General features: G+C 49.4%; 1 protein-coding gene across 9 annotated transcripts; it reads left to right on the forward strand.

Moving 5' to 3' along the window:
- HOXB3 (homeobox B3) lies at positions 1–27,971 on the forward strand. 9 transcript variants are annotated; one of them, XM_068166370.1, is made up of 5 exons: positions 9,318–9,472; positions 9,994–10,197; positions 16,030–16,092; positions 23,057–23,610; positions 25,206–27,971. In XM_068166370.1, exons 4-5 carry the CDS (start codon positions 23,175–23,177, stop codon positions 25,970–25,972), a joined length of 1,203 nt encoding a protein of 400 aa, XP_068022471.1. In that variant the 5' UTR covers positions 9,318–9,472; positions 9,994–10,197; positions 16,030–16,092; positions 23,057–23,174; the 3' UTR covers positions 25,973–27,971. The 9 variants fall into 9 exon arrangements, 7 of the variants coding, with proteins under 7 accessions (XP_068022474.1, XP_068022471.1, XP_068022478.1 ...); XM_068166377.1 differs by having other exon boundaries at positions 9,319–9,472; positions 25,209–27,971; XM_068166373.1 differs by lacking the exons at positions 9,318–9,472; positions 9,994–10,197 and adding an exon at positions 1–60.
- Positions 27,972–27,994: the final 23 nt, after the last annotated feature.

Here is a 27,994-nt window from a genome sequence, read left to right on the forward strand (position 1 = left end):
CCACCCAAACCATGAGGGCCGACTCTGGGGCGTTGGAAAAAGGATGTGGGAGCGAACCAGGTAACAGAGCTGCTCTCTTGGCATGCATTTCTGATCGGTTTATTGCCTCCTTTCAGGGGAACGCGAAAAGGAAAGAAAAAAAAAGGCGAAAAGGGGGAAAGAAAGAGATTAAAAAAAAGAGGGCAGAAAGCAAAAAAAAAAAAACCACGTGAAATTGAGTGCGGGTTTTTTTGTTGTTGTTGTTTCTTTTCCCTTCTGTTTTGCTTGTTTTATTTTGACCGATGTGGGCGAGGGGAGCGGGTAGAGAAACTTTGCGGGCGGGTTCTTCCTTGTGGCGAGAGGACTTTTTCTTTTCCTTTTCTCTCTCCTCCTCTTCCTCCTCTTCGATTTGGGGCTTTGCGGCTTTGGGAGGGCGAGGGGGGAGGGGGGGGTGGGGGCTTGGCCCTGCGGTGTTTTGGTGTGGGAACCCCGGGCAGGGCGGTGGAGAGGCTGAGGGGTCCTTCCCGTGGCGGGGTTTTAGGGTTACAGTTCTTGAGTCATTTTCTGCAATGATTTCTTTTTTGGTTTTCCTTCTCCCTCCCACCCGCCCCCACCTCCCCCCCCACCTCCCCCACCCGCCTTTTGATTTTCCGAGCAAATCCTCCTTGCCCGGTTTGGAGAGGGCTTGGCAATGTCCCGAAGGGGACAAGAGTATCAGGAGTGCGGGTGACCTGGGGGTGTCTTTGTTCCACGATTATCGGTATCCCCGGGTGCGGTTATCCCGGGTTAAGGATATCCCGCGGGGTCCGTGTGTGTCTTTGTCCCAGGAACGGGGGTGTCATGGAGGTGCTCGGTGCTTCGCGGTGGTTGCTCCCTCATCATGGGAATTGTTGTGGGGATATTGTGACTGAGGAAAAAAAAAGGGCTAAAAATTGGGGAGACAAAATCCAGCTCTGGCACGCCTGGATCAGGGGATAGAGTTCACGCAGAGGACACGTTTTCTAGGCGATTAGCTGTGTATTGCAGCCGGGGACTGACCTCGCAAACCCCTTGACCTCTCCGAGGCTGGACATTGTGCTGGGCAACCGCTCAACCCGCAGTTCAGCAAAACTTTGCGTGTGCGGGGTCCTGCCGACCCCGGCCCTCGCCGCGGGCCTGCCCGAGGAACCAGCACCGGGAGAAGGTGTGGGGGAAAAGAAAGGACTGGAGAAAAGATTTGGATTTGGGTTTATTTCTGCTTTTCTCACGGTTTAGTTTGTCTTTTTTCCAAGCCTGGGCCCGACAAACGTTTTCCTCTCTGATTTGCCTCCCCAAGAGCTCGGTGTTTGCTTGGGGTTTTGGCTTCTTTGTAGGAAAGAAAAAAGAAAGGAGAGAAGGAGGGAGGTGTGTGTGGTACTCTGTCGTGTTTGGACTCTGCAGAGCGGCCTGCCTGCTCTTGGCTTCACACAAATAATTCGGGGGAAAAACCGATAGACCGAAGCCCTCCGGACCCGCCGCCTCTTCCCTCGTCCACATCTCATCTCGCTTCTTATTTTCAGAAATTCCTTTGTTTCCGAGAGTCCTTCTCCGTCCTCACCACCCCCCCCCTTCTACCCTCCCCCATGCACCTCCTCCCACTTCTCCCCTGCCCACGGCTCTTTCAAAAGCCTTTCTGTGCCCAGCTGCAGCGCGGAGCTGCGCGGAGAGGCGCGGAGCACCCTATCGGCCAGGGTGGCCTTTCCCTGGGACCCCAGAAGTGGGACCCACATCTTAGAGCCCCCCCCCCCAACAAAGGGCTGCTGAACCCTTTTGTTACGTCTGGGTCCAAAAATCGGACCCCAAAAGAGGGGGTTTTTAATCAGAAAAATCGCGTGTAACAACCCAAGTGAGATGTAGTTAGAGAGAAAGAGGGGAGGGGGATTAAATATATATGTATGTGAATATATGGATTCATGGATATGAGGTGGTGGGGATGGGGAGGGGGGGTTGGCTGGTACGGGCAGCCGGGAGAGGAGAGGGTTGTGCCGCCCCCCGGTATAACGCTGGGTTGCTTTAAAGCCGGTCCGAGCGGCTTGGGAGTTTCTCAGCCCCGGTGACAGATTTATGATCCGCAATAAGAACGGCGTGTTTAAATCCGTAAATCAATCTCGCTTTCTCACTATATAAACGTTCATTTTCTCTTTAGAAAGCAACCGGCTTTGATCACGGCACCTCGGAGGGCGAAGCTGCGGTTTATGGCCGTGTTTCCGACCCTTTGAACTGGGGGCTTTAAAAAAAAAAGAGAGAGAGAGAGAGAAAGGAAAAAAAAAATCCGCAAACCAAAACGGGTCCTTCTTTTGCATGAAACAAACCAAAAAATGCCAACGGAGGTGCAGGGGGAAAAAAAAGAAAGGGGGGAAAAAAAAAAAGGAATCAGCCCCATTTGCTGCTCGCTGCCTTTTATTTTATCTTTTTTCTCTTCCCCCCTCTCCCCCCTTTCAAATTTGATTTATTTATTTCCCCGGCTTCATTCACAGGGACACCTCTCTTTATGATTAAGGGGGAAAAAAAAACAACAAGATAGAGGTGGGTTGTGCGAAGTGAAAGTCGCGGCTTCTGAACTGACCTGAAGTTGCCCCAATAAACATCCCACCGCCACCCCCTCCCGCACCACCACCTTTTCCCAAAGTTGCCTCCCTCCTGGGATCCCTCCTCCCAGCTACAGGAGTCCCTTTTTAATCGGATTTTTTTACCCCCCCCACACCCTTCCCCGGTTTCCTCCCACACCTTGACCAAACGTCTCTCTTCCGACAGCCACTTTCACTCGATAAAATCGATTCAGAAATAATCGAGGGCTTTTGAAAATGAAGCGTTTCCCCGCTCACTCCTTGCTGGCCGGAGGTGGGGGGCCTACAGCCTCCTGCCCCCTCCCCTCCAGTCCTCTAGGGTCGTGTTAAAATGGGGAACACCCCATTTTTAGGCTTTGCTTTTACTGATTTTTATGTTTAATCAGAAGCTCCCTACAGGCTTTACCTGTGAAACATTTCCCTGCTGGGCTCTTTTCTGGCTGGGGGGGGCCCAACCCAGACACTCCTCATCTCCCCTCAGATCGGTTTAGAGGGGGAAACTCCCACTTCTAGACTGCTTGCAGTCATTTTTATGTTTAATTCGAGCTCCCTCCAGGCTTTACCCGCGGAGCTGAGGGTTCCCAGTGGGTTTTCAGCGGTGCTGGGGTGCTGGAGTGGGGTAGGGGTGGAGGAGATGCTCTGCCCTGGATTGTGCCGTCCCCCACCCCAGCACTGGGGAAAGTGGAGTCTCTGGGACATGCTCTTGAGGCTTTCATGCTTCACTCTCGGCATTTTTCTCGGGTGCCAGTTTCCCCGCGTGGCCGTGGGGACCCACCCCCTTCTCCCTCCACCCCCCGCGTTGGTTCTGCCAGCACGGTGCCAGGACTGCCAGCTCCGCGGCTGCTCCGCGGCTGCTCCGCGGCCTTTCCCAGCCGCTCCCCTTTGTTGCTCTTTTTTTCCCCCCCTTTTCTCTTTTCTTCCCAGGATCCTTGTACTTGGCAGCTTTCCTCAGAGTGGAAATTTGATTTTTGATTTTATTTCTTTTTAATGCAATAAAGGCTGGCCAAACAATAACAGCAGCGAGGGAAAGGGGGGAAAGAAAAAGCCTGGAAGTGAAGCAAAGGACTAAAAACAGGAGTGAAAATATTCTCAGCTGGTTTAGACTGGGAAACAGTTGTGCTATTCACTACAAGATCGTAAGAAAGAAAAGAAATCTCGGTGTGAGGAGAGGAAAACAAAATAACCCAAACAAAACACACCAAAACCCGCACAACACAAGAAGCTCGGCGTGGCTTAGCTGAGCCAAAGTCCAGCAAAGCCAAACCCCAGGGTAGGTTTAGAGCAGGGTTTGAGTGCTCTCAGCTCTTCAAAAGGTTTAGAGCAGGGTTCAAAATGCTCCCAGCTTCAGGAAGGGAAGGTTTAGGGCAGGGTTTAAACATTTCCAGCTCCAGGAAAGGTTTAGAGCAGGGTTAAAATGCTCCCAGCTCCCAGCCAGGAAAGGTTTGGAGCAGAGTTTAAACACTTTGTGCTCCAAGGAAGGTTCAGAGCAGGGTTAAAATGATCCCAGCTCCATGCAGGAAACGCACAAAGCAGGGTTTAAATACTCCCAGCTCCTGCCAGGAGAGAGGATGAAGAAACAAACCCCAGATCGTGCCCTTTATTAGAGCAGAGGCTCAGAGGTGGGTGCCCTGAGCGCACTCTCACCCCACGTTGGCACGGCCGTGCCAGGCAGCCCTGGGGAGGGGGTGATCTCTGTCCACCCAGAAAAAGCTTGGTTCACTTCGAAACTTCTTTAACAAAAAATCCTGTTCCGGTGGAAGGTCACAGTGGTCCTTTGAGTATGAAACTGAGAGACCCCCTTCCCCCTTCCCCATCACGTGATTCATTAAATAATTAATGCAGAGGTTGCAGAATAGATATGTATTCGTCAGGAAAATCGCAGACATGGTCTCCTTGTGTCTGACGTGAAATTCAACTGTCCTTTAAAAAACAAGCCTATAGCTGAGGGAAAGGAAGGAGGAAAAAAAAAAAGAGAGAGAGAGAGAGGAAAAAAAAAAAGAAGGGGGGAGAGAAAGAGCGAGAGGGAGAGAGAGAAAAGAGGGGGAGAGGAGGAGAGAGGGAGAGGAGTCTGCAATAAAACAATTCTCAGGAACCACGAAGCCACGCCGAGGGCTGGATTATTGTAAGTAGCAGGGGCTTCCCAATTCCGAGCGTGTCTGTATGTCCATGTAAATTTATTGTTTGTTATTAATGTTATTGTCGTAAAATGTGACAAATCGCCGTCTTCATTTCCTCCCATTTCTCTTCACCCGGTGGTATGTGTGTTTATACCCATCGAGGCATTTCATTGATATTTTTAGGAATATTCCTCTCTCTCCCTCTCCCTCCTCTCCTTGCAACCTTCTTTTCTGTTTTTTTCCCCCCCCTCCCTCTTTCCCTTTCCCCCCTCTCCTTTTCTCTCTTCCCCCTTTCTTGATTTATTACAATAAACATGTCAGCAGCAGCGCGGCTGCCATTGTGTGTGTGTTTGGGAGCGAGTTGTGTTGTTTATAGTGGTGTCCAAGATAAATCATTTCTCGAGTGAAAATGATGTGCGAGCGATGATATTTTAGAGCGAGGATCTCTCTCTCTCTCTCTCTCTCTCTTTGCCCCACTCCCTGGAGTTGATTATTTCAGGCGATTTACAGTAATAGATCAGCAGCTAATATGAAAGCTCTGTAGCTGGGGGTCTTAAATTACAGCATCTGTGATTACCAATTAAGGAGAGATTTGTATAAATTTGGGATTGCGGGAACGCCTCGTTGGCATATAAACCTAGGAAAAGAGCACGACCTTAATAGCAAAATTACAGCTCGGAGTCCTGCGTTGCAGCATCCCCTTTATCAACGATAACTCATTTACTCCCCAGCTCCCTCCTCTCCCCAGTCTTCGACTGGATTCCTCACCGGAGAGCGGGCACAGGTTGCTCTAGCAAGAGCAAAGAGATTTCTGGAGGTGCTTCATTTTAAACCAAACACAAGAACGAGACTCAACATGCAAATAATTAATAATAATAATAATAATAAAAATAATGGATTGCAGCAGGAAAGCTGCAAAGTAGCTGCCTCTGAGAGAGGCTCACTCCGGTCCCGCGCAGGGAAGGGAATTCGCCCATCAAAAGCAGAACAATAGGGATCTGTGGGAACTGGGGCGCTGCCGGGGGACCCCGGCAGACCCCTTCGCTCCTACAAGCACTGACAGAAAGGGGAATAAATTCATTGCGGATGCTTCACTCTGCTTTTCTAGCGGGAGGATAAACTTTGTGAGTTTCTTTTTTTTTGGTTGCTAAAGCGCCCGAATCTCAAAAGGCTGAGGAGGTGATGGATGGAGAGAGCTTCTGATGATGAAAGTTGGAGACGGTGCTCTAAGGAGTGTTTTTTAGGAGCCGGGCCTGTTATATCTCAGTTTTAAAAACAAATGAGCTCCGAGGAGAAATAACACTAAAATTAGCCTTAAATAGCAGCAGAACCTGGCCGGCAGCTGTTAACCTTTGTAGTGATTCCTCTGTAGAACGCAGCTGAGCTCTAGCAGGGAAATCTCATCCAAGACACAGAGGTTAGGGAACGAAGATGAAGCTTTGGGGACGAGCTGCGTGCCCCAAAGAAAGGAGACCGATACCTGTTTCACTGCCAGCGCGGAGAGCGAATACTCCGCGGAGAACAAGGGAGGTCAGGCGCTGCCCTTTCCCTCCCATCTCCAAACTGGACCAAATTGGTCCTAGCCGGGAGTGTTGAAAGGGAAGGAGGAAGTGGGAGATGGCGTTTTTAAATATTTTACAAGCTCCAACATGAGAGGAGTCAATAAAACTGACAACAGGAGCAAAGATTAAATGTTCGCACCCGGATTCTGGGATGAGAATTCCCGGCTTTTTCCCACTTTCCTTTTTTTTCCCTCCCCTCTCTGCTCGCCAGCCCCAGCTCACCCCACCCTAGCGCGGATATTTAACTCTGTCTGACAGAGTAAACCTTTATGTAGTAAAATTAGAGCAACTCAGCGACTTTCATTAAATATTAAGGGAGATCCAGGGACGGTGACTGAGCCAGAAATACAGCATCCTTCTCTGTCAAGCCCCATATTAATTTAAGTTGGCGGTTTCAAAAGGATGCAGACCTCCCCTCCCCTCTTTCCCCCCCTTCCTTCCCTTTATTTTATTCGGTGGTATTTTTGGTTTATTTTGTTGCGGGTTTTGTTTTGGTTTGTTTTGTTTTTCCCCTGTCGATTTGCGATGTTGAGCGTGAGAAATTGGCCCTTGGTAGGGGGGAAGTTGGCTCGGTGTGGGGAAGCTACCACCCCGCAGCCCCCTCCCTGGGCGGCAGTCCCCTCTAAATCAATACTAGGGCTTTATTTATCCCCGGTCCAGACGTCTTTGTGCGAGTGTCCTTTAATAATCAGATGTCAGGAGGAGATGGGGTGGCCGAGGGCTGCCGGGTCGCTCTGGTCCAGCCTTCATGCTGGGGACACAGCTCCTACCCCAGGACACCCCCTTCCCGGCTAGGGAGGGGAGACTGGACCCGGGGTGGGTCTCCAGACCCCAAATATGACCCTGGATAAAAGCCCCAGACCCCATTTAAAGAACTCAATGTCAGCACAGAAGCTCAGATCCTGGATAATGGCTCCCTGCCACCATTACGAGATCCAGAGACAGCACCCCATAACAGAGACAGGACCCCAAACCTCTTGAGAAGAGCCTCCAACATTGGAGGGGATCTCAGATCCAGGACAAAACACAGATTAGGGAGGAGACCCCAGATCCAGAATAGGACACAGACTCGGAAGGGGACTCCAGACCCAAACTGAGAGCAGGGCCGGGCGGTGGAAGCAGAGCTCTCCCCATCCTACTCCGTCCCTGGCCGGGGGCTGTGGAAGGGGTGCAGGACAAAAACGGGACTTGGGTGATGCAAAATGTCCCTCCGTGGGGGATCCGGGCTGGGAGGGCCACCCGTTACCATCATTACTTCTCTGTTACCCCCACCCTAGTCCTTGTTTATGACTCGGATCCTCAGCGCTCTGCCCCACCCCTCCCCCTATCCTCCCTAACCCCCCATATTTCCCTTCTCTGCGGTTAACAGGGATCCCAGGGAAAGGGTTTAGTTTCGGGCAGAGAAACCTGGAGCAAAAGCCTTTGCCCCGCGCATCCTCCGCGCATCCTCCGCGCATCCCCGCCACCGCCTCTCCCAACCCAACAACTTCAGTCCTCTCCCAGACCGACTGAAAAACAACGAGCGAGTAATTCCTTACCATATTCAAGCTGCATTTCTTTATTAGCTCGCTGAAATGGAGGTGGGATTTTGTTTGTTTGTTTGTTTTTTTCTCTAGAAACCAGCTTTTGGGCTTTAGAATTTTGGTGCCAATGAGCTGGAGGAAAGGCTGTTGCTTTAATTTCGGTGCCTTTCTCCTTGCCTGTCATCTCCTCAAGAAGCTCCTGGGCTAGCAGCGCTGCCAATCCCTGTTTATCTCATCTCATCCCCAAAGAAATTTCCCTCCCTTCCCTCTCTGCCGGCCTTTCCCGAATGCCTTTTTATTTCCACCCCCCTCTCTCTCTCATTTTTTTTTTCTTTTCCGCGGAGGAAGCTATTAACGCTGTAAATATGAGTCAACAGCACCTTAATTCATAATTTATTGCAGGCGGTAGAGGAGAGTTATTTAAGATCAAAGCATCGCGGAGGGCGAGGGCTGCGAAGCTTGGAGAACAGGGAGCGGAGCGATGAAGGAGGATCACTCAGAAACCTGTGGCTTAGGCGCGGAGCGGACGCGTTGGCATCTTTCTCCCCACCCCACCCTCCCTTTTCGGCACTGTTTTCCCTTGAAAAGGGGTTTCACGTTGCCCAGCTCCCCAGAATCACCCCCGGGCAGTTCAAGAGAAGAGGCTCAGGCCAAAGCAAACCCAGCATCACCCCAAAAGCATACCCAGCATCACCCTAAATCCGAGGCCTGAGGAGTGGCTTGGGGAGGGCTGGGAGCGAGTTCAGCCGCTTCATTCTCCTGTTTAAAATGGGAGTCACAGACAGACGAGACAAAAGGGAAGAGCCCGGTTAAACAGGGAAAAGTTTGGGAACCGTGACGTTTTACTTTGATGTGTTCTCCTTTTTTTTTTTTCCTCTGTGTGTGTGTTGGGAGGAGGGAGAGGAAAGAAATAAAAGGCAGCGACCACATTTCAACACTTCCCTGCACGTTAGCATCCCGCTTGAAAAGGAAAACTGTAAATCAGAGGCGATGGTGCAGATTTGACTACTTTTGGGTTTTTTTTGCTTAGAGTAGATATGAGGGGAGGGGTTAAGCAGAACACCACCACCACTACCCCTCCCGGTCGCTATTTCGTCTCCTTTTGATGTCCAGCTCAATGGGAAATATATCAGAGTTTTATTGGCAGCGGTATCTAGAGGTCAGGGAAGAAGCCTGAAAAACTTCGGGTCAAATTCTCCCGAAGCAAGTCCCGCGGAAATCAATGGGGAACGGTGATCCAAAGCCTCTGGGCTGGGGGTGGGGAACAGGGGGAGAGGGACCAGCCACCACCACCCCGCCAAGCCCTTCTCCCACTGCTCCGATACCACGGCTGGTCCCCGGAGCTTGCGAGCCCGTCGCCCAGTTCCAGTTCCAGCCGCTCGACGCTGCCCGTTTCGGGATGGGTGGGTGTTATGTGGGGGTGGGGAGGGTTCTCTCTCGCCTCTCCTCCCGTTTTTTTGGGAGCAGGAACCGTGCCATGGCACGCTTCTCCCTTTCACCAGCATCCAAGATCCATGTTTCCTCTCCCCGTGCTGAGGTCAGCTCCAGCAAAAACCAGTCTAAAAATAACCTCCAGGATCTGGGTTGTTGCTACTGGTACCTCTCCTTCTCTCTGCTTCAGACTTCAGAGACCACAATACTCCCTAAAAAAAGGGCAGGATTTAATGGCAGGGGCTGCTGAGGAAGGGTCGGTAGGGCGAAAGAAAGTAAGAAACCCGCTGGGCTTCGCATAACTTTTATTCCCCCCACACACACCATTTCTTTCTCTCTTTCCTTCTTTCTCTGTTTTCTTCATTTTTTCCCCCTTTCCCCGGCCGAGACATATGGAATCAATTTTGAATCCTGACATTGAAGGCTGGCCAATTCCTAGTGGCTCTGAAAAACCAGAATCCATTTGGTTCCCTTCTCTCCAGCACCCCTTGTCACTCAGTATTAGAACAGTCTTGCAACATTTTTAAGTCTTTATAAAGAGAAACAGCTTTCCAGACAGATACCGAGGATTTGGGAGTGGGGTGGGGGGGGGGAGGGGGGGGTGGGTTTTGGTTTGGTTTTGCTTTTCTTTTTGCGTTTGTTTTGAAAGAGAAACTTTCGTGCAATCCTCCCCTTCTCCAACCCACCCCCCCCCCCCCCAATCTCACCCCCCTCCCCTCGGTATCGGGGGAGGGGGTCTCATCCTTGCGATGCTTTAAGGTGTTTTGGGAAAGTTTATCTTTTTCTCCACTTCAAGTTGGAATCGAGAGAGTCAAAAACCAACCAAACAAAAAAAAGGATCTTTGAGGGGGGAAAAAAAATCCAAACCGGCCGAGAAAGCTGTCAGCAAGATCCGCCGGGGTGCAATAAAGTAGTTTCTTCTCCTTTAATTTGCCTGCTCCTCGCCATCACCCCGATCCGGTTCCTTCTTCTCCGAGCCTTGGGTCGGCCAGTCTCACAGGTAAGAAGTTAAAACAAATAAATAAAACCAATGCTGCAGCTCTGCTTTTCCTCCTTCCTCAGCTCCGGCTCTGGGAGATATAATTAATTGCTCCAAAAAACCCTCTGACAGGCTTCTCCACCGCTCACCCTGAGCTGTAGCTGACTTTTCTCTCCCGGTAACAAATTAAGACTGATGCCTCGGCGAAGATGAAGAGGAGCCCTTCCCTCTCCTCCCTCCCCCCAAAAATATGATTTTGCAAGGTCCAGATTCGAGACTGACCCAGAACTGCTTCTTTTCCCCAGCGATGTTTGTCCGGGATGCATTTGTTCAAGGTTTAGCACCTCTCTCCCCCTCTCTCTCTCTCTCTCTCTCTCTCTCTTTCGTTTGAAAAAAGAAACTACAAAAGCCCGTTGGAAAAGCGGGGTGTTAAACTGAAGAATGTATGTGAGGGTGATTTATGGCCCTACGAAGTTGTTTTGTTTACTTGAGGCAGACCCTAATTACGAGGGCTTCTTAAAAAAGAAAGAGAGAGAGAGAGAGAGAGAAAAAAGAAAAAAGGAAAAGATTTCCCAAGCTCTGTCTATGCCCGCAGCGAGTTTTCCCTCCCCAAGTCTGGCTGTAGTGGCCAGATGTGACTAACAAACATCTGGTTGCTTGAGCTGCTTTGCCTTTTAGCTGTCCACTGCGTTTGACCAAAATGGGTAAGACTGGGGTTAAAATATTCGGTTGTAAAAGCCGCGGGATGTTGGGAGAGTCCGAGCCGGGAAATACTGGGGGTGGGGGGTGGGTGGGGGGTGGTTTAAAGAGGTTCAAGTTTTGTTTGGGTTTGGGGGGAGTGGGGGTGGGTAATAGCCTCGAAAATGGGTAATTTCTCTCAGAAACGCCTTTTTTTTTGGGGGGGTGGGAAGGATTGAACGGGAAAGGGTCAGATTCCACGTGGGAATAGTGGATGAAATATTTTCTATGGACTTGTGCTATTAATTTCTGGCTCTAAAAAAGAGAATTCTCCCTCCTCATCTCCCACCCCCCCCACCCCTCGAACACTTTGAAGAGCGAGGCAGGGAAATCCTTTGTATGGAGGATTAAAAACCCCCACCGACAAATCGAATTCAACCTGCGAAGTTGCTCTGCTTCTCTTCTACCTTCTCTGCGCTCTCTTTGGTTCCTTTCCCTTCAGAGAGAGATAATAACTCAAAGGACAAGCTGCCAGCTCTAAAAATGTCCTCATATATTGTGAAACCGGGAAAGTTTTGACTCGGTGTCTAATATTTCCCGAGGCAAACCGGTATATTGGCAGAGAGCAGGAGCTGGGATGAACAAACGTCTGGGTTGGGAGGTTTGTTGGGTCTTTTTTCGACCTTTTTTTTTGTGTGTGTGTGTGTGCGCTGAAAATTGCTTTGCATTAAATTTCCTCAGCTTGAGAATTATCTTTACTCGCCTCCAGCTAAACCTGATTTCTCTGCCCCCCCCCGCTCTTTTACCAAGCTCTTGATCTGTTGGCGAATGAAATCTGAGAAGAAACCGCAGGCCCTAAGTGGCCGTAATTTAATTGATTTTATCATAAATCATCAACTTCATGAAGAACCAAAAGTTTTCATTGAAGTAAATTGATATTAATGGAGACTTTCTGAGATGTAACCGTGGAGATCTATAGGGTGGCGGCGGTGCTCCTGCTCTCCGCTCTTTTGGGACAGGAGATTTGAGGGGGGGAGGTATTCTTCCAGCCTTCTAGCTTTCATTTCTCCCACCCTCCCTAAAGCATCGACTGTTTTTTTTCCAGCGTGGGGAAGCTGATCCCAGGTTTAAATGGGGGTGGGGTGGGGTGGTGGATCTGAGGGCTCAGATCCTCTGTAGAAATCCAGGAGCGCCGAGATGAGGCTTTTATTTTTGAGGTGCTGAAGCCCGGAATAGTTTGGTTTCTTCGATTTATTCCTCTAGGTGGGTTGTCCCCTGTACCCAGGGGTTTGGTGGGCGTAGGGATGGGATATTTGGGGGGAAAACCCACGCGTGTCGCGGGGAAGTGCAACCCGGCTCGGCCAGCATCGTGTTAAAAATAGAAATAGGGTTTAACCCCCCACCCCGTTTCCGTCTTCGTGTCCTCTTCTGCGTTCAGCATCGCTGTTCCCACAGCTTTTCCTCCGGATTAAAAATTAACTAAGAGCTCGGGATGGCTGAGAGCCCTTTGATATGGTGATGAGTTGACAGAGCGATTACCCTTACAGTAATCGAGGATTTTTTAGCGCAGGGCAGTGGCCTGAGGGTTGTGCGGGGTGTTTGCGGGGTGCGGGGAGGACGTAGGAGTCCTCCTGTGGGATGTGGGATCCACACGATTCCCTACAAACCATGAATACTCGGTGTAAACATCCCGAAAAACAGAGGAATAGAGAAATTCCTCGACACCACTTCTCTCTCCCTTCTCTTGAGGCTCCCTCCTCATAAAGTGTTAGTTTTTAGGAACCCTCAGAAGGAAGCAGGTAAAATGGAATCGTTTCTTCTCTCAGGTTCCTTCTCCCCCATGCCCAGCTCGTCCTCCAGCAGCGGCCGAGTCCAGGAATCAGGCGAGTATCACTGAAAAAAAAACCCAAACTCCTCCTTTTTCTCACAGAACCTGCCACACTGCTAACATGGGCGCACGGTCCTCCGGGAGGAGAAGGAAAGACAGTGGGAGAAAAACTTTGAATCATACTTTTTTACCCCACCCCACCTCTTTTTTTGTTTGTTTTTCTCCTTGTTTTTTTTTTTTTTTCCCCTCTGAGGAGGAGGAGGGTAGGGGTTAAAGTGGGAAGAAACCAGGAGCCTGGATGTGAGCGCAGGAGCCATGTCCTCGGTGCCAGGGCCAGCGGAGGCTGTCTGGGCGCAGCTCCTGGTGGGACTAGGAGCCCATTCCCCGTGCTTCAGGGCGCTGCCCCACTGCTGGGAAGGCAAAAGAGCCTCTCTCCCTTTCCCCCGCCTCCCAACCCCCTTATTTTTCCCCCTTCTTTTCCGACGTTTCTTGACCGCTGAGGCTTTGGGAGCGGAGGCTGCTGCGGTCGCGTCCCTCCTTAGGGTTTGGTTGCTTCTTTCGCTTTGGGGTGAAAAGATTAACAAGGAAACGTAAAGAAAATAAACAGAAAGCAAAAGCAGCCCAGAAGGGCCCCCCAAAAAACCCACACCAGAGCAAACCTCGGCTGCGGCTCGGGGGAGCGGGAGGCATCGCCTGCCAGAGAAGTTCGAGGAGTTTGCTGATGGGGGAACTGGTGGGACTGGAGGAGGGGGAGAGCCTAACCAGTTCCTAATTCTGTACAAAATGGGCAAAAGGTTGACGTGTCCCAGTCACGTGAGCGCATAATTCAAGCTATTATTTTGGCATTTGGAAGAGGAGGGGTGGAAAGGGGAGGTGGTGGTGGTGGTGGTTAAGGGCGTGGGGGGGGGTGTGGGGGGGAGAAAAGTAGGGAAGGTGATTCCCAGCCCATCTCTGTTGAGCTGCTCCCAAAATAGCTACTGGTAACGGGCTGGTATCGCAAACTGCCTCTTCGTGTCACCCCCCACGCACTCTCTCTGTCCCCCCCCAAAACCCACCAGCACCTTACACCTCACCCAGGGGTTGAGGAGAGGCTGTTGGCGATGGGAGGACCCATAGAAGAGGGGGTGCTACTGGGGTCAGGGCTGGGGGGTTGTGTATCCGCCCGGTTGTTGTTTTGGGTTGGGTCGGGCTTTTTATTTTTCTTTTTTAAAGATAATTCCAAAGCACTTCCGCTGATTGATCATTAACCTGGTGAGTTATTGCTCTTCTAAGCAAAGGTCAGGGGGAGAAAAAGGTCTAATCTCTCAAGGCAAACCCACTGCTCACTCAGTTTCATTTTGATTTCTTATCCGAGCTGGCTTCTGTTTGGGGTTTCAGAAGGTCCTGGAGCCTCCATAATTCTCTCTTCCTTCTCACAGCTCTCTCCTCCCTCCCTCGGGCATACTGGTTGCGGAGTGGGAAACCCCCAAATCTTTCTTTTTTAGAGAAAAAAATGAACTAAGGGAGGGAGAGCAGCCCCATGGGAGGAGGCGGTGGGTACTACCCCGGAGAGGGGGGTGCGGAAGGAGCAGGGCCGGGCTGGACCGGCACCGCCTCCATTGGAAAATGAATGCAAAAAATCCCCAACAAATCCCAAACAGAGAGGCAAAAAAACCGCAAATGAAAAACAAAGACCATGGGGAGGGGGAGTACTTCTCTCTCCATCCCTCCTTAGTTTGTTCTACGAAGGAATAAATGGAAAAACAAAGCAAAACCAAACACAGCCCCCCTCCCCTCCGTGCTGGAGCCTTTTTTAACGCCAGCTTCTTTTTTTTTGCTTGTTTGTTTCTCTTTTCCCCTCCTCCCTTCTTCATCCACTCCAAATGCCGGCGATTTTTCCCCTCTTAATTTTTTCCCCCCACCACCCACTTCTCCCTTTCCTTCCCAGGCCTGGCGTGGGAGGAGGAACTGGCTGGCGTTCAGGCAGCTCTCAGTATAGAAAGGGTGGTTTATCCCCCCCTTCTTTCCTTTTTTTCCCCCTCTCTCTCCTCTCTCTCTCTCTCTTTTTTCGTTTTCCCTCCTCCTTTTTACATATCTCTGTGTGTGCTCTACAGAAGGAGCTGAAACCCAGTTAAAGTGGGGGGTGGAGGGGGCGGAAGGGGGAGGAAGGAGGAGGACGGCTGTGATGTAAGTGGAATATTGCCAGGGCTGTGTATTAAACTGTGCGCTCATGTAATAATAATACTAATAAAAAATACAGCGATAGGCCCCGACTCGAGAAGGTCACGAAGCATCCGCGGGTGATTTATGGACTCGGGGATGTTGTCACAAGCAGAGCAAGGGTGTGAGGGGAACATTTTTATTTGAGATTAATAACATCAACATACAGAACGGAAACAGGATTATTAAAGCGACTGAATGTTTCCCCAAACGAAAATAATTCTAAATGAGATTGCTTTTTCTCTCTTCCCCCTTCTTTTCTCCCTGCGCCCGGCCCTCCGTGCCAAAGCTGCGGTGATAAATCTCGGCGTGGCTTTAAAAATGTTTACGGCTCCATACCGTTAATTCTGATGGCAAATCGCTGCTGGCTGAGCGGGGTCCTCGTCTGCCACAAAGCAGCTCAGTGTCGTGTGTGTGTGTGTGTGTGTGTGTGCGTGTCCCCCTCCTCTTTTCGTGGGGACCACGTTGGAGAAACAGGAATGAATAACAAGCACATATTCGGCAGATTTGATGCTTCTTGCCTGTCTTTTAGGAAGCCGGCCTCGTCTTTTCCCTCCTGTTCTCCTGTAGTTGAGCCCCGAGACAATCAGCTGCATGCATTTAATTTCCTAAGCGTATTAACTCTGAAATTAACACCAGAATTTAACCCCAAACTCCCGATATCTAGAGAATGTAAATTACGTTCGGGTTCACCGCCAGCCGTGGGCAAAACACCCACGGTCCCCATCCCTAACACGAAGTGTTTCCCTCGCCGAGGCGGGGTGAGGCATGGGAAGGGATTTCCACAAGAGAAGGTGGGAGGAAAAGTCCGGGAGAGAGGGAATTGCATCAAAGCCAGGGAAATAAACTTGGGATCCACCGCCTGCGATGCGAATATCGAGTTATCGATGGGGATGGAGACGATGCAGGCCCTGGAAATGCTGCGGTGGCTCGGATGGGAGGTGATCTCAGAGGAAATGCTGGGGTGGGGTGGGGGGGGCTTTTGTTCATTTGATTCCATCTTCTCCCCATTGCCCACCCAAAGGTTTCTTCCTATCATGAATCCCTTTGGCCACGTTTTTCTAACCCAAGTTTCATACTTCTTTTTTTTTTTTCCTCTCCCCACCCCCATCCCCCCTTTTTTTTTGTTTTCCTTTTCCCCTTCTCAGCTCTTCTCGTTTCTCCAAATCCAGCGCTGCCTCGGGTTTGCTGGACCAGACATCCGAGAACTGGTGAGTTTGGGATGAATGTCCTACCTGGGCCCCCTGTCTGTGTCTGCATGCGTCTCCGTGTTCTCCCTCTGTAATCCCACTCGGGAGCCATTCCTTCGCCGAAGTCACCCAACATGACTTCTTTCCTTCTTTTTTTTTTTCCTCCCTCCCCCCCCTCCACCCACCCCCAAAGGCGGCCGCCCTGGATCTCAGCTGAGTATTTTCATTTTGCTACTGGCTTGTCTTTAAACTTCGGTGATTTATGGCCGTTAACTCCGAGGGAGTGTTTTAAAAGGAAGATATTTCCTGTGCTCCCTTTGAAGGGGGAAACCCGCTCAGATCGCAACATTTGCTGCTGATTTCGTGGCCAGGGAGTTACATTTTTAAAGGAGAAAGGCGGGGGAAAAAAAAAAAAAAGAAAATAAGAAACAAAATAAAAGGGAAGAGGAAAAGCTGCAACCCAAAGACATCAACACGCAGGGGACCTGAAAAAAAACCAACCCCACCTACTTACAGGAGTTCAACATATAAACGTGCAACGACCTTCTTAACAGGGTTGGGGTGTTCTCCCTTTTTTTTGTGTTGGGTCAGTTGTTAGTGAAGGTTAAACCAAAATTGTTGCACTTCAAAGGAGTTCCTTGCAGAATCCGAGGTGCTTCTGATTGCCTGGGTCCTCCAAATAGGGCACTGGAGATCCATATTCACCACCCTGTAAGAGTGCTTCACCTTTAAAGAAGTCTTGAATACTCCACTGCTCTTTTTCCTCTTTTCCTTCCCTGGAATTTCCACGCCGGGGCTCCAAAAATAGGAAGCATCTTGTAGCAGGAGATTTATGTTGGGTAAAAAGTCGGATGGGAGGGAAAACAACTCTCCCCCCAAAAGATCTCCATAACGGTGTCCCCTCGTTGAGACCCTCCCGTCTGGGATCTGAAGGCTGCAGACACAACAATAGCTGGAACCACCATAATTTTATCCATTAACTGGAAAATCTTGGCTGTCCAACTCAGAGTGAGTCCTCTCCAAAGTCAGATGTTTGCTGGGACACGCTCCCTTCTCTTGCCAGAGTTATCAGCCTAAAAGGTGCACACACAGGCAGAAAAAGAAAAGGGGTGACAAAGCCCTCTGCCCCCCGACGGCTCATACCTTCCCAGAGAAGTCTGCAGAGTTTTTGTGATCCCTCTTTTCCTTGCTCTGCCAAAAAGCAAATTCCCCCCCGTCAGCACTTCACCCAAAGGGGCGAGAGGAGGACTGCCAGGAGGGAAGAGAATCGGGTTGGGAAACAAAAGTAGCACTTGACTCACCCACACACAAAAAAAAGTGCAGACACCTAAATTCCTCCTTGCCCTGCCTTCCTCCCACTCGTCACCGACTTTCCCCCCCCTCTAAAAAAACACCACCACAATGTCTTGGCTAGTTTCAATTCCCAGTAACCGGGATGGGAGCCGAGGGAAGAGGCGTAAATCTCAGAGGCGACAGAGCAGCGCCTTGCACCGTGCCAACGGCGTTATTAATAACAGCAATAATAGTAATAATCAGCTTTATTATCCATCACCTCGCTGCTTTAGCCTCCCCCGGGGGTGATTTAACACCCCCACCCCCTCAAATCTACGTCTAGCCTTCAGCGGGGGGCGAGGGGGATCCCCAGGAGCCCCCAGAGGTTGGGACGCTCCAACTTTATTCCGAAGTTCCGCGGGGCTGCGGAGTTGCAACGCGAGAGATTCCTGCCCCTGCTCTCCTCCATTTTTGCAAATCTCAGGGGCTCCCCCCACCCCCACCCCGAAAAAACCAAGTGAGTTTGATATGGGGTGGGGGGGTGGGGGTGGGGGTGTGCGCTTTGCAAGGAGCCAAACGCGGCCGAAGGGTTTGGGGCGGAGAGGATTGGAGTTGGGGGGGGGGAAGGCAGAGCTGCAGCTATTGAAAGAGCGGCGCTGGCCGGCGCGGAAAGGGGAGAGGAGGGAGTGTGTGTGGGGGGGCCACACTATGACTATGTTGAAACGGTTTATTAGCATAAATTGACACCTAATTGTTAAACACGTGAATCAAAGGCAAAAGCTTTGCCATCTCTCTGCCTAGGCCTCTGTCCACCGCGGCTGCAATTAGCATAATTTTTCACTAGTGACGCTGTTTGGGAGGCTCATTTCGCCCGACAATCCTAACCCAAATCTGTAGTTTTAAACATCCCCTCGGCTTTTTTTCTCTTCCCCTACCCTCCCTACCCCCCACCCCCCCCCACCCCCGCCGCCCCGCTCCCCCATCACCCCGCCATCCTCTCTTTACCTCACCCATTTCTCCCCCCCCCCCCACACCCCCCCAACTCCCCTCCTTAGGCTGGATTCTTTTCGTTATTATTTTCATCCCAGCCAAGCATTGCATAGTTAAAAGAGGGGAAGAGGAGGAGGGGGGGGGTGGGGGGGGGTGTTGTGTTCAGCTTTTCTTTCTTTCTTTTTTTTTTTTCCTCCCTTCTCCTTTCCCTTCTTCCCCTTTGCCGTGCTAAAGCAGAGGCCATTGTTATCACTGAGCAGCGCCTACCAGGCTAGAGGGCAACCAGAATCTCAAGGTTTGGCCACTTAAAGCCTTCGTGGCTTTTTTTTTCCACACCCCCCCCCGCTCTGCACATCTCGGAAGCTGGAAAGCATCTCGATTCTTTTTTTTTTCCCTCCCTTGTTGTTGGTTGTCGGGGTTGGATTTTTTTTTTGCCCCCCCTTCTCCTCTTCTCTCTTCCTAAACGGAGGCAGAAAGACAATCTGAGCTGCCGTAACCGAAAGCTCCACTGGCTGAACCCCCTCCCCCCGCTCTGTTTTGGCTTTTTTTATTATCTTTTAAAATATATATATATGTATACACACCTATAGATACGCATATGCTGGATTTTTCGCCTGGCGTTGATTCCTTGAACGTTTTTAAAGGAAGGAGGGGGTTGGAGCTGAGCGCGGGGGGGTGGGGTGGGGGGGGTGTTGGAATCATTCCTTGCTTATTGATTGCGTGGATGCTGGATGTGAAAATATATTATGTCTGCCTGTGCTTGGCTCGTCAGAGACTAAGGTAAGCCGGACTCAAATAGGCTATCACTTTGTGAATGGCGGAGTATATGTCCCAATGATTTATGACCATATGACTCCAATCTCGGTTCAAGAAGAGTTCACAAGCTTTAAGCTTCCTTCCACGCAGAGACTCTTTTGCAGCCCTCACCCAGGGCCCTTTTTTTTCTCTCTCTCTCTCTCCCCCCCCCCCCCACCCCCCCCTTACTTTTCTTTCTTCGTGTTACAACTGGGGAGTTCTGGTTGGGGTGAAGCTGGCTTGTGGGGGGAGGGAAAAAGGGAAATTTTAGGAATGTGTCTCTGATGTTGCAGGCAGAGCCCACCGCAAAGGCAGCGGCCGGGGTTTGAGCTCTTTCCTTCAGCGGCCGACCTATTGTTAAGGGCAGGTTTAGAATATTTATTATTAATAACGATTTAAATGAAAAGCGGGGCTCTGCCCGGTTTGGCTGGTGGTGGGAAATCTACCTTGGGAGGGGGGGCAGGGGGAGGGGAAAGGAACTGCTCTTCTTCATAAACACACTCAGGTCGGGAATTTAGGATTTCCAACATGGAGGGGATGGCTTTGCAGCAGAATCCCTTTGCCTTACATTCCTTATTTTTTTTCCCCCCTCGACTGTTTGATCATTATTATTTTTTCCCCCCTCTCCTCTTACCTCCCTCCCCCCTCCCGCCTTCTTTTTAATTCCCCCCCCACCCCCTTCTTCTCACTTTCTCCTGGATTTATTTATTATTTATATTATCATGATGATTATAATTATTATTTTTGGAGGAGGGCTTTTCGTTTCAACCTGCCTAAATCCTCGCCCTCCGAAGTTGCAGCGGGCAAAGAGTTTGTGGTTTAAATGTTACCGCTCCTTGCAAAGTGAAACTTGGAACGGGATGGGAAAGAAAAAAACAAACCCCAACCAAAACCCTCCCCTCCCGAAAAGGGGGGGGGGAAAAAACAGAAGGAGAAGTAAAAGCAAGCCGATCCTTCCCGAGTTTAATTGGAACAGGAGATAATCGAATATTTATTATTCTGCCTCGGATTTTTTTTTTCCTCCCTCTCTCTCTTTTTTTCTTCTTCTTCTGGGTGTGTGTGTGGGGGGGGGTGTGGGGGGTTAAACAATTCCTTGGAGTAAATAATTAGGATCGCGGCCGTCCTGGGCGAAGATAAATGAGCAGCATTTGTGAGGCGCTGAGAGATGAGGTACAAAGCAAAACCTTCTGTGGAAGCCACAAGCCGGCGAGCATTTGGGAGAGGAGGGTTGTAAATTTATCTTTATGGCCGTTTAAACAACAGCAAGAGAGAGAGAAAAAAACCCAAAACAACAACCCCAAACCAAACCCAACCCAACCGAAAAAAAAAACCCACCCCGACCCCAAACCAAAGCCTCATCGCTGTTATTTTTAGCTAGCTGCTCCAGCCGAGCCTCTCACCTCGGTGCTGGGCTCGGGTTTGGTTTGTTGTGATTTTTTTTTGGGGGGGTGTGTGTGTGTGAATTATTTTGTTTTGGTGTGGTTTTGTGTTTTTTTTTTTTTCCCCCTCCCTGTGGCAGACAGAAAGGCCTTGGAGAAATTCCCACCTCTGCCCCTCGCAGATATTTGCAGGGAAGCTATTCATAATGAAGGCGCTGCTGCTTGCTAATTAATTCACAGCTCGGGTAGTGGAGTCTACTTTTTAATAAGACATATTTATCACGGTGAGGAAACCCAAATGAGGCTACCAAAAAAAAAAAAATCCCCAACCCATCCCAACTCCCAGCCAGGATATCACCCCGGCTGGAAGACAATAATGCATCTCCGTGGAAGATACGATACAGACTGGGGGGAGAAGGCAGAAAGGATTTAATCGCTCTTAAGAAGCAACAAAAAATCATCACCAAAATAAAAGCCAAGCAGTCCCTTCGTGAGCATAGTGTCTAGGGCTGGTTTCATGTGACATGACAGAACACAGCAGTCAGGGAAGGGGGGGGGGGGAGGAGAGGGAAAAAAAAGCCCCAAGATGTTATTTATCGTTGAGTTGTGGCTTCTGTTACACCACCCCTCCCTCCTCCCCCCTCCATCCCTTGGAAATATCGTGTTGGACTTTATCTGCAGTGAGTTTGTTTTATTTTATTTTAAGGGAGTGAAAGAGCCCAGATAAAATGAAATATACAAGAGAGACAATTAAATACACGAGGGCTATCAATTCCAAAGCAGAATGCAGAGTGGCTCCTTGCAAACTCGGAGCTGCAGAGAGCTCAGAGCTTGACCTTTTTAATATCTGTGAGGTGCAAGATGGGCCCTTACAGAAATAACCTGCAGATTATTTTTAGGGCAAGGTGGCTTTGCTGTTTCAGGGGGTATTTCTGCTCTGTTTTTCTGGTGGAGGAAGTTTATGCTTTGAGAAAAGAGAAAGAGGAGAGAAAAAGAGAGAAAGAGGAGGGGAAGTGAAAGGGAAAGGAAAAGTGAAAGAGGAAAAGAGAAGGAAGAGGAAAAGAGAAGGAAGAGGAAAAGAGAAGGAAGAGGAAAAGAGAAGGAAGAGGAAAAGAGAAGGAAAAAGGAAAGAGAAGGGAAAGGGAAAGAGAAGGGAAAGGGAAAGAGAAGGGAAAGGGAAAAGAGAAGGAAAAGAGAAAAGAATGAATTAGAGAAAAAAATAAAAGGGGAGAGAGAAAGAGAAATAAAAATAGAAAGAAAAAGGAAAAGATGAAGAGAAATAAAAATAAATAAAGAAAAAATACAAAGGCCAGAGGGAAAATTAAAAAGAAGAAGAAGAAGAAAAAAAGTAAGGTTTTATTTTGTGATTTGAGGCTCTGGAGTGAGATTTTGAGGGTTTTGGAGCTTGGCTTGAAGGAAAGAGGAAGGATGAAAAATCACAGGGGTAGAAAGTTAAGAGCAAATGGCCTGCTGAGGTGTTTGTTTTCTAAGGGGGAAAAAAACCCCACCCAAATCAAACCAAACCAAACCAAACCAAACCAAACCAAACCAAACCCCCACACCAGCAACTAAACTGGGTTTGGAATCACATTTTTGCCAGTGGTAGTTGCAGACTGGGGCCTGAGGAGTACAAAGCAGTGCAGGGGGGGATGTTTGCTAACTACAACCTGTGCTGCTAGAAAGAGAGAGAGAGAGACACCAACAAACAGCCCAAAGCAAGCACATTGCTGAAGCCATTGCTTTAAATCTGCTTAAAATACATGTCCAGCTGAATTCCAAAGGTGCTGGGGGAGTCCCTGTGCCAACAGCAAATAGAGCTGATTGTGCCAGGACACTGTTACCTGGGTAAAAGATTTGCTGTTTTCAAACTAAAAGCCCCAAATAATTTGGACAGAGACCTTTCCAAGAAACTGGGCAGAACCTTCATTTCTGGTGGCATAATGCCTTGCTGGTTTTCCTGCCTGTGAAAGGGTGGTGTGAGGAGGTCAGGGGTAAGAAAGCAAGGCTCTGATTCCTTTCATGCTTGTAGCTGGCAATTATCTGCTCTGTATTCTTCTGTTTAGGTTAATTCTCTGCGTTATCTGCACCCCTGTGCCTGTGCCTGACACATCTAGGTGCTCATACACATCTATGGGGGTGATCTGGGGGTGCACTGATGTGTAATAGCTAAATACAGAAGTCAGTAGCTGCGTGCTGATGAAACCACGTGTGCTGATAGAGCATGTGTGCGCTTAGACTTCCTGGCTGCTGTCCTCTAAGGAATAAAAAGGTGCAAATAACCAACCAGCCAACCCACCCACCACCAAACCAACCAGGAAAAAAAAACCCCAAACAGCTAACACCCCCTCCCCACCCACCCATCCCCTCCAAATCAGCTTTTGCACTGTAACATTTGCTGAGCCTTCTTCAGCTGCACGCAGGATGAAATCTGCTCCAAGCATCTGTTCACCCTGTTCTGCGGGACCCTATTCATGTCATAGGCCTTTCAGGCTCCAAGATGGATTCATAGGCTGGGTACTATTATTGTGTGTTTTCTCCTAACCTTTCAGGTCAGCTTCCAATAGACAGCTGGAAACGGCCTGTCACGTGGCCTTGGGGTGCCAATGTTCTGCCATAGGGGTGTCAAGACCCTGGTAGCCGGAAAAATCCTTTTGGGGAGTCCCAGAGATGCAGAAGACGACTTACTACGACAGCTCCACGCTCTTTGGGGGTTACTCCTACGGGAGCGCCAACGGGTTTGGCTACGAGGGTCCCCAGCAGCCCTTCCAGACGGCTTCCCACGTGGAGAACGACTACCAGAGGTCCGCCTGCTCCCTCCAGTCTCTTGGCAACACAACCCCGCACGCAAAAAGTAAAGACCTGAATGGGAGCTGCATGCGTCCAAGTTTGCCCCAGGAGCACCATCCACCTCCCCCAGTCTCACCACCCCCAAACCCCGCCACCAACAGCGCCAGTAGCAACAGCAATAACCAGTCGGGAAGCAGTAAAACTGTCCCCAGCAAAGCCAACCTCAGTGCAAACGCCAGTCTCACCAAGCAGATTTTCCCCTGGATGAAAGAATCGAGGCAGAACTCCAAACAGAAAAACAGCTCCCCCAGCACAGGTACACTGCTCTGCTTTTGTAACCCAACCCCTTCCCCAACAGCAAGGTAACGGAGTCACTGCTCAGAGTGGTCTTGTTGGGAGGGAGGGGGGGAAAAGGGAGAGGGTCCAGAAAGGATCCAGGTGGTAGGCATAACCCCCGAGATTGCCACCCCTGCTTGAGGAGGGGAGATTTAGGCTGGATGTTAGAAAGAAATTCTTTGCAGTGAGGGTGAGGAGACTCTGGAGCAGCCCAGGCAGGTTGTTGATGCCCTCTCCCTGGAGCTGTGCGAAGTCAGGTGGAATGAGGCCTTGAGCAACCTGGGCTAGAGGAAGGTGTCCCTGCCCATGGCAGGGGGGGTGGAACTAGACCCTCTTCAAGGTCCCTTCCAACCCAAACCATTCTATGAATCTATGAACCCTCATGCCCTGGCCAGGCTGTGCAAGCTTTGGCCCATCCCATAACACTGGCTGAACACATTTGGGTTATTTTTGGTTTATTTTAAGCACATCCACACCACCACAGGGAAAATAATAAGCAGGAGTTTGTGTGCACAGAGACATGAAGACATGCATCCATCACTCAGGGCAGCAAGGCTGGAGCAGAGCCCTTGTTCTCTCTTTAAACATGGTTTAGTGGGCATGGTGGTGTTGGGTTGAGGGTTGGACTTGATGATCTTAAGAGGTCTTCTTCCCAGCAAAACAACTGTGTACTTCTGTCATCCTATGGTTCTGTGATTCCATGGTTCTGTGATTCCATGGTTCTGTGATTCCATGGTTCTGTGATTCCATGGTTCTGTGATTCTGATTTAATGATTCTGATTCAATGCTTTTATGATTCTATGATTCTGAGTCTATGATTCTATGGTTTTATGATTCTATGACACTATGATTCTATGATTCTATGATTCCCTGAGTCTTCTCACCTCCAGGCACAGCCATAAGCATGGTGCTTGGGGTGGGGGTGTGCACACAGAGGGCATGTTCACAAACAAATCTATGTCCTGCTGTGCACATCCCTCTAACGTGGCCAGGAAAGAAAAGCAGTGTGGAAATGTCACTGTTCTGTCCAATAGGTTCATGCAAACTCTGTGGCACACCCACCTGCCTCCACACTGCTGTAATTTATCTGTTTATAGTTTGTGTTTATCTCACCAAAAGGTAGGTACTGAGCAGTGCACACAGGAATGTTCGTGCTGCACCAACGCAAGAGCCAGGAACAAAACACCTCCCCGTGCTGACCTGGTGTTGGTGTTAATTGGCTTTGCAGTGGTTCCCTGTCCCTTCCCCCTCTCCCCCCCAACCCCTGCCAAATATTATTTTCTCCAAATTATCTGTTGGAAATAATTGACTCCTAAATAAATGGCCCTGGAATCCTTTTCTCCATGACATGATCAAATTTTCATAAAGCAGGGGCAGCTTTGGAGAACAGAACTCTTAATAAATGACATGATTATGGAGTGCAGGCTAATGTGAAGGGGTGAGGGAAAAGGGGAGGGTGGGGGTGGGGGGGGGGGCCTGGGGTCGAGCCCATGTGCCTGTTCCAGGATTTATTAAGAAACGATGCATTCAATTTCTGCATGTAAGTAATTATCTTTCATTTCATTTCGTGGCCAGCAGAAACCTGCAGTGGTGAGAAAAGCCCTCCAGGCTCCTCGGCCTCCAAGAGAGCCCGAACAGCCTACACCAGTGCTCAGCTGGTGGAGCTGGAGAAGGAATTCCACTTCAACCGCTACCTGTGTAGACCCCGGCGGGTGGAGATGGCCAACCTGCTGAACCTCAGCGAGAGGCAGATCAAGATCTGGTTTCAGAACAGGAGGATGAAATACAAGAAAGATCAGAAGTCGAAAGGCATGGGGTCTTCTTCTGGAGGGCCTTCTCCCACCGGCAGCCCCCCCCAGCCCATGCAATCCTCGGCTGGATTTATGAACGCCTTGCACACCATGAGCAGTAACTATGACGCCCCCTCACCGCCTTCCTTCAACAAACCCCACCAAAATGCCTATGCCATGTCAACTAACTACCAAAACCCCATCAAAGGCTGCCCTTCCCAACAGAAATACGCCAACACCGCCCCCGAGTACGACCCCCACGTCTTACAAGGGAATGGGGTGGCCTACGGGACTCCCACCATGCAGGGCAGCCCCGTCTATGTTGGAGGTAACTATGTGGATTCTATGCCCACCTCTGGCCCATCCCTTTATGGCCTCAATCATCTGCCACACCACCAGGCTGCCAACATGGACTACAATGGGCCTCCTCAGATGCCCCCAAGCCAGCACCACGGACCGTGTGAGACCCACCCCACCTACACAGACCTTTCCACGCACCACGCTTCTTCTCAGGGCAGAATCCAAGAGGCTCCCAAGCTGACCCACCTGTGATAAGGAGCAGGGGCAGGCTCAGGTGAAGCGGATAGGACCCCCAACCATGGGGCCTGGGAGAAGGGAAGAGGGCAGGATGGGCTTCAGGAACATTTGTGTTGAGCAGTTTTCTTCCTTTCTTTCTTTGTCAGGGTGATTGCTACCAGGGCGTTGTGCTTGCTGTTAGTGTTTTTGGGGGTTCTTAGGCACAGTTTCCAACCATTTCAGTATCTGCTGCCAACAGCAGCTCTCTCTCTCTCTCTGAAGAGATAATACTTCCCATGTTTCAACACAAATGCTTCTGAAACGGGTTTGGGGTAGTTGTGTGGGAAAACAGCAGATTTTAAGCAGCAACATCCTTCATTTCCAAACGAAGTACAGATCATCACTGCTAACTCTTGGGACACTGGGAAGGAGAAGAGTCAACCAGCCAAGTCTTGACAGTTGGTGCCTCTCCATCTACCTAACTTGAACCTGTACCTATATATGCAATCAAAAGAGGTTCACGAGCAAACCACCCTCCTCTCCAACTCCTTCCCAAGAAGAATCTGGAGCTTCCCTTTCCAGCCTTCAGAGGAGTTTCACTGAACAAACTCCCCACCAACCCCACGAGTAAACTGCAAATATACACCCCTGCCAACGCTTGGGATTCACACTCTTCCCCTCCAGACCCTGCACCTCCTCTCCAAAGGAACACCAGTTGAAGAAATTAGGATGAGAATTGCAAAAGGGTTGGGGAAGACACAACCAAAAAGGGTTTGAAATGTCAAAAGAATGTCTAAACCCTCCCAACACTAACAGCAGCCCAAAGAGAGGAAGAAAACGTTGACAGGTTTGGCTATTTCCCCATCTTCACCTCCGAGGAGACGAAACCTCCCTCCGACAGCGCCGGGCTGCTGGGGGTTTTTGGGGTGCTTTGGTTTGTTTTGTCGTCGTTTTTGGGGGTGGTTTCCCTTAGGGTTCCTTGACAGCGAAGCAATCTTGAAAAGACTTGGAAGTCCTACACGCTTCTTTCCTCCTCCTCTTCTCTTGACCTTACGTGAAAACAGGGTATCTTTGAACACATGGAATGTCCTCCGACGGAAGCAGAAGCGAAGCGCTCTCTCCCCTCTGCCAATGCTTCCTCGCCTGGACATCTTTGTTGCACTTAGAGTTTACATATAAAGGGTATGAAAAAGAATGAAAACAAACCCAACTTTGAAGGGCTTTTTGTCCAGCTCAGTCAAAAAGGTCCTTCAGTTGGTGTGTGTTCTGGTGAACATTCAGATATATTTATTGGTTATAAGCCAGTTTAAAATATTTTGTTCCCTTTTTTTCCCCCTTTATTTTTTATTGTTATTATTATTATTATTGTTATTTTTTCTTTTGCTTTTGGTTTTATTATGAACTTTTTTGTTGTTGTTGTTGTTGTTGGGGGGGGTGTTATTTATCCCCAATATTATGTATTTATACGAGGGAAATTAAAAAGGGGGGGAAAAAAAAAGGTGGGGAAAAAAAAAGGTGAAAAAAAAAAGGAGAAAAAAAAAGGTGGAAAAAAAAAGGTGGGAAAAAAAAGGTCGAAAAAAAAAAAAAGGTGGAAAAAAATGGTGAAAAAAAAAAGGAGAAAAAAAAAAGGTGGAAAAAAAAAGGTGGAAAAAAAAAAGGAGGAAAAAAAAGGTGAAAAAAATAAAAGGAGGAAAAAAAAAAGGAAGAAAAGAGAGAAAAAAAAAACACCACTGGAAAAAAAAAAAAGAAGAATAAAAGGGTAAATTTTGGGGGCTTTGGTTTGGGTTTATTTTAGTATTTACTTGTTACAAAGGACATTGTGTTTCCCTGTCGTTGTACAACGAGCTTCTTTTAGTTATTGTCATTTAGGAGGACCAGTAGTTTTATGTTACCTTCGTACTTATGGATAATGTAATTAGTTCTACTGGAGGCATGAGAGCAGAACCCGACTGTAATTGTATAGTCCTGAATTAGAAGAACTATAGAGAATCCTTTCCCTCCCATCTCACCTCCCTCCCCCTTCCCCTGCCACCCCTTCTCCTCCTCCTCCTCCTCCTC

This window comes from Melanerpes formicivorus, unplaced genomic scaffold (genome assembly GCF_026170545.1).
Source record: "Melanerpes formicivorus ecotype bairdi unplaced genomic scaffold, bMelFor1.0.p_v2 SCAF_100, whole genome shotgun sequence".
Lineage (NCBI taxonomy): Eukaryota > Metazoa > Chordata > Aves > Piciformes > Picidae > Melanerpes > Melanerpes formicivorus.